This window comes from Phalacrocorax aristotelis, chromosome 6, assembly GCF_949628215.1.
Source record: "Phalacrocorax aristotelis chromosome 6, bGulAri2.1, whole genome shotgun sequence".
Classification (NCBI taxonomy): Eukaryota; Metazoa; Chordata; class Aves; order Suliformes; family Phalacrocoracidae; genus Phalacrocorax; species Phalacrocorax aristotelis.
This window is the reverse complement of record NC_134281.1, coordinates 37,776,667-37,782,666: the sequence shown is the minus strand read 5'-3', so window position 1 is coordinate 37,782,666 and position 6,000 is coordinate 37,776,667. Positions and strand designations below refer to the sequence as shown.

The 6,000-nt window shown below is 37.1% G+C and overlaps 1 protein-coding gene across 4 annotated transcripts in view; it reads right to left on the bottom strand.

The window, feature by feature from the left end:
* Nucleotides 1-595: 595 nt before the first annotated feature.
* PTPRC (protein tyrosine phosphatase receptor type C) overlaps nucleotides 596-6,000 on the bottom strand; it is a 67,843-nt gene continuing 62,438 nt past the window's right edge. For all 4 annotated transcript variants that reach the window (XM_075097227.1, XM_075097229.1, XM_075097228.1 and 1 more), the window contains 6 exons: nucleotides 5,544-5,677; nucleotides 4,407-4,541; nucleotides 3,959-4,081; nucleotides 3,361-3,539; nucleotides 2,534-2,669; nucleotides 596-1,883 (listed from right to left, as the gene is read on the bottom strand). In XM_075097227.1, the coding sequence (XP_074953328.1) occupies nucleotides 1,611-1,883; nucleotides 2,534-2,669; nucleotides 3,361-3,539; nucleotides 3,959-4,081; nucleotides 4,407-4,541; nucleotides 5,544-5,677 (980 nt within the window). In that variant the 3' untranslated portion in view covers nucleotides 596-1,610. The remainder of the gene's footprint in view (nucleotides 1,884-2,533; nucleotides 2,670-3,360; nucleotides 3,540-3,958; nucleotides 4,082-4,406; nucleotides 4,542-5,543; nucleotides 5,678-6,000) is intronic.

Sequence of the window (6,000 nt, the reverse complement as noted above, 5' to 3'; positions counted from 1 at the left end):
GGGCCTACAATTTTTTAATATTATCTTCATATTTAGTCTTAAGAGCTTTTTCTCCACAGGGGGCCCCTTCAGCTTTATTAGTTCATCGCCTAACACAACTTCAGCTGAAAAGGCAATTCAGCCGACAGTCAAGGGGAATCCCACTGCCTCTGCTACTTATTCAGGCAAGACTGCCAGGAAGCACTTGTCTGAGCTGATAATTGCGAAAGAAATATTTGATCTGGAGTAACAGCAAAATTAATGTTTTAAGCAAGTGTGACTGTACATGGTGTTTACATGGCTCTCTAAGTATTTTCAGTTATGTTTTGTAATGAGAGATTAAGAATATGCAGTTATAAAGTAGGAGCATTGAAGTTGTTGAGTAACTGTTTTTTTAATGACTTCAAGCAAAAGAAAAATGAAGTTTCCTTCCTCTGTAGTGAGAGAACCATGACACTTACCTGGGTTCACACACGGTTTTAAAAGAATTAAAGTGTGTGTTTTCCTACCGAAATTTGTAAATTTTATCCAGGTATGGGATAACACAGGATCTTGTGCATTTAGAAGAAAATGATCAGTTTGCAGAGCCCAATAGAACAAGATAATTTCCACCCTATCAACTATTATTTAACTTTTTATTTGTTCTAAAAACGGTAGGCTAAAATCCAACAAAAACTGGTCAAAATATTATAACTGTAACAGACAAAACCACATAATGAAAAAAAAATCCAGTTAAAATCTACAAGGTTGGGAGGAAAAACATCTAAGTATTTTCCAGTCCTGAAAACAGGTCAGATGCATTAGTGGAAGCAAGTGCCTTTAAATAACAGTAAGCATAAGCAATAGGTGTGCAAGCATGCAGTATTTTAAGCTGGTTTTTTTTTTTAAGTAAACAGAATGTGTTTTCTATCAGAATTATTGCAATCATTCAAATGCCAACCTCCAAACTCTTCTTGGACTCTAACATTGAAATCTCAGATCAATATATGTGAAGCAACAAGGACACCTTGAGGCAAGTTAGAAAAATGCAACATTTCTATTCCACATGGGTAGAGGAGGATTTACAGATTAACCGTAAGTCTGAATTCCTTGGAATTGCCACATGATATAAACGATAAGCTCTTAAAACTGTTTGGCAAAGTCCCACAAGTTCCACAGAGTATTACTGAAGCAGTGCTTGGTCAGCACTCCTGAAATCCTAGAATATATGCTTACCACTTAGGTTAATTTACTTGCTAATAGTTTTGAAGACAGACCTGTTTTTGCAAGACACTGATCTCATTGTTCTGAGTTGCTTTTCTCCTTGTTACAGAAGTAAAAAAATTTCCTTCCCACTGCTCAGCATAGCCTTACACTGTACATGTTTTCAGAAGAAAAAGTATAAAAATAGTGAAAAGCTTTTTGAAGACTTATTAAATGCAAATCTACACAAAAGTGAAACTTTCAGAGTTCTTTGTCACACTCTACAAATTTCAAGTATTCCTTTAAATTTGTACCTTTTCAAAACTGAAATAACAGTAAACATTTTCCAGAAAAAAAAAAAAAAAGATGAGAAGAAGAAAAACTCTTATATTTCTTGTTTTTGAAAGATTTTTTGCATATGAAAAAGCACTTTTTTTTTAGTATAACCTCTAAGTTAGAACTGGAGTTGTGGGGCCATTTGTAGAGCTTTCTGTTCCCATGGTGCTATCTGCAGCCTTGGAATCATCACATACTTCAGAAAGCTCGTTCTTCTCTGGTGTTGGTGGGGTAAGATCAATAGTGATCAAATCAGTTTCCTGATCTGTTTTGTCTACTTCGCTGCAAAATTCAACTTTATCTTCCTGCTGGCTGTTCTTCATTATTTGTCCATTCTGTGCAGGGTAGGTGCTGGCAATGGTGTCATACAGAAATTGGTAATGTTCCTTAAATATAAAGAGAAGAAGTTAGTATGAATGGAATGCTCAGAGCCCAAGAATAAGCCCATTCTTTCTCTGTTTTCTTAAATTTTAGAAATGTAACATGTAGTTGAACATGCCTGTGAAGCAGCTTCCACAGTTTTTGGCATACAGAGTGTAGCTTCTATAGTTTATTCTGATTTCCTGTGTATGTAACTGCCTGCATCAGACATTCCAAGTTGACTCACTCAGTACCCTCTTGGTCCACAAAGTCCCAAAAATATGTTTTTAGGAGTACCAAAGTTGTAAACAACATGTACTGCAAGGAGTCTAGGAAAGTCATCTAATAACCCGCCCCACGTCAATACCACCTAGGTCTGGTTTGTTACTAAATGCACAGTGTATGCCACAAAGACACAGTTCTGGAGTGATTTAAACAAAACAATTTGTACTTTTATAATATGCACCCTTCCACAAAGGGGTTATGTAATTGCATCTCACAAACTCCTCCATTCCTATCAGTAACGGCCAATTCCCAAGTAGTGGTGAGTGGCTGTGAAAGTCCTCATTAAAATTAGCATTCCCTATGCAGAAATGATGTGTAAGGATATGAGGATATCAGTGACCATGATAAGTAATATCATATTTTTTTCTGGTAATTCATAAGATTTACTCACAAAGGTGGAGACCACTCCCAGCCTGGTGCGACGAAGAGCTTTTACTACTTGGAAAACATCTATTACTTCTTCTATTTCTGCACTTTCCAAGAGGGTCATTAAAGCACAAAATACCCCAGTCTGCTGTGATCCATCACTAGAAAATTATGTAAAAAATTATGTAAAATGTATATATAAATTTAAAATGTAAAATCAGCAAGTCCTCTGACTAAATGTTAGATCTATTTCAAAGTCTACATAATGAATTACATTTCCAAAACATTTTTTACTGGTTGAAACTGTTAATTAAAAATATCTGTAGGGGACACACAAGACACAGTTTATCTATAGGCTACCTGGATCTCATGTGGCCACTTAAGGAGTAAGAGAGAAATTAGAAGCTTCAGACTTACGGTCTCAAGAAACGTCAACAGGATTATCCTCTGTTTTAGGTGCCATACAAGGCTATTCCTGGAAATGGTCCTAAAAAAGTGGGCTTATGTTCTGGAGTGAGAGATGAACCTAAAAGCTCTGCTGGATCCTTGTTAGTAGAGTGCTACAAAAGCACTCTGTCCTAGCATTTATTCTCGAAATATGTGTACCAGGCAAAAGCAGCTAGCTCTGATCACCTACTCCACACGCACACTTGCCAAAGAGAAGTGTGCTCACTTTTCAGCACTACAGTCAAAAAGGTCAAGCTTGAGCAATTCAAGGAATCTTCTAGGGAGAGCTGAGTCTCCAGACACATGGAAAGGCTTGTGGGAAAAGGTAGGCATCCCAAAATCATGGTTGCTACATATATCCAGAACTTAGATCTAAGTTAAGGTATGTGCTGAATTCAGACCCACCGGCAATGGACAACGAGCGGGACACTGCGGGTACTCCTGTTGTCCTCAGTGACTGGTCTGGCTGGGACTTTCTGTTTAAGGTTGAGAATCATGCCAACTAGATCTTTGGGGTTTTCCGGAACATCCAAGCCACTCCACTTGTGATACTGATACTGGTACACCTTCTGTGTTTCTTTTGTCTGAAGAACAGCAGTGGAGATGTAGGCAATGTTCAGGTTAAAATAAAGATTCATGTAGTACATCTATTCCAGATAGTTTACAAAAGAAAAATTACATTCCTGAGGAACTGCATGGCACTGTGAGTTTTACCTCATGAATATGAGGCAGGTAGACATCCAAGCTTTGCTCAAAGTACAAAAGACAGCTGACCTCTTGAGACTCCACTACCACCATCTCAGCAATTCACTAAATGGGAAATTGAGCTAATTTATAGCATTTATCATGATTGGCTGCTGGTTTGGAAGGGAAAAATATTTCAATTTCTTAGAGCAGAAAGTAAGTGCAGTGGGAACTGTCCCTTCTCTTTATTTAGTCTAATTTTATAACATGGAAAAAAAAATTAAAACTTCATTTTCGAATTTGCAAAGAAAACTTTTACCTTCAGATGTGTAACATCAAATGCACGTATGGTATAGCTAGGACAACAGTTGACATCTGTCATTTGAACCTCTATGCCATCATATGTTTGTTTTCCTTCTCCCCAGTACTGTGCACAGAGTTCCTAAAATGGATAAAAGTACGAGTCAGTGCTTACCATTCAAACTGCCTTTTATCTTCCGCATGCACTTAAAGAATGTATTGACTTTAAAGCAGTAGGAGTGTCATTGTATTTTAAAATATAGCATCCTACACTCTTCCCTTCAAAAATTCATTAGAAAGTAAATTAAGAAGGCAAATAATAGAACAAATTGTATTGGAAATCCATATTCCTCATCCTATGAAACATGCTTAACTGGAGGAAGGGAATGAGAGAGTGCAGAGCAGTGCAGTGTTTTCTTTGTATATAGAGGACCCTTAAGATGCCAGTGTGAAGACAATGCCCTCACCTGATCTCCTTCTTTCAGCTCCGTCAGCATAACAATGACTTTGACTTTTCTTTGGAAGACCATTTGCCAGAAGTCAGAAATAGTTTCCTGCAGTGGTCCCTGTGTTGCAATCATGGCTTTTGGACCCCAGTAACCCTACAAAAGAAATTTTTAATCTTTTTTTCTCAAAGTAATTTGCAACGTGATTGTCAAGCAACAGAACTCATTATCATTTAAAGAATACCCAGTGAAATAAACTAATGAACCCTTTTTTTAATGGGGAAAATATGTATATCAATGGTCTTACAGGAATTCTACGAGACAAATGACATTAAACAAAATCCTCCTAACAACAGTATCACGTCCGGTTTGACAGCAAGGTACACTCATGCTGCAGTGAGTGAGACCTCACCCTGCCATTTTCTACAAAGCATATTTTAAAGGGAAAAAACATTTAATTCTACACAGCTGTTTAATTTGGCCACTCAGAAATTGAGTTTATACCACAAAAAGTTGTGGCACCTGTCAGTTCATGCTGAGCTACCCAAAAATAAAAATACATTTACTCTGAATAGATATCCCAACTGTGCAGCATTTTAAAGGATTCTGATAAATTAAATTTAGCTAGTAATTCCATTGAAACCAGCTACTTATCAGTGACCACTAACTGCTCTCCTTCTTCTGGAGGTATATACCATACCAAAAAACTAATGGCCCCAATTTTCACTAGTAGGGTTTTGTATACGTGAATAACTATACTCACATTTCACTAACAGGGAAAATATTAATATAGATCAACTTCTACAGAGGCAGATGCCCAGCAACAGAAAGGCATGTTATCATGAGGCCATCTGAAAGCTAGTGGTTTTAAACATTCACACACGCAAAAAAGTGTTTCTATATTTAGTCTCACTATTTGACATTGCACAGTCTAAGACCATATAAAGGAAAAAGATTCCTCTTATTACTGCATCAAAATATAGATTTTGATTATTAAAACTATAAATGCATTTGCCAATCGACTGTCAGATCTTTCTCTCTTATTCAGGTAAATCCTAGTCTATTTGTGAAGCCAATAAGAGAATAAGAGCTCAAGCTATAATGTAGTTTTAGCTGAAAGCTTATGAAAAACTTATAGTGGATCCTCAAAATACGTACAGTTATGAAGGAAGCATTGATGTATCTGCTTGACTCCTCACAGTCACTGTCCTCATCTGAGGAATCATCTGAATCATGTTCGCCCTCTCTGTTGCATTCATCTTCGTGCTTGATTGGCACTCGATTAAAGTCATCTGCGTGAGACAAAGTGTCACGGTCACGCCACACTGCTGCTCAGGTATACCATTGGAGGGGGGCTCTCCCTGCATGTGCAGGGGGGGAAACAGGTAGAAATAGGCCAGTCCTTTCACAACAGACTGCAGAACAAAGGCCACTTTACTTGAAATAAGCTTAAACACTCCCAATAATTCACATTTTTAAAAATTCATCTTTTTTAAAACATTACGAGAAGTTTCAAGTTTTACCGTGTCAGGAAAATTAATCAATCAAATACATTTCAGTAAGGTAATTTACTGTCCCCATTTTTTCAAAATTTAGTAGGTTTTCTTACAGAAAA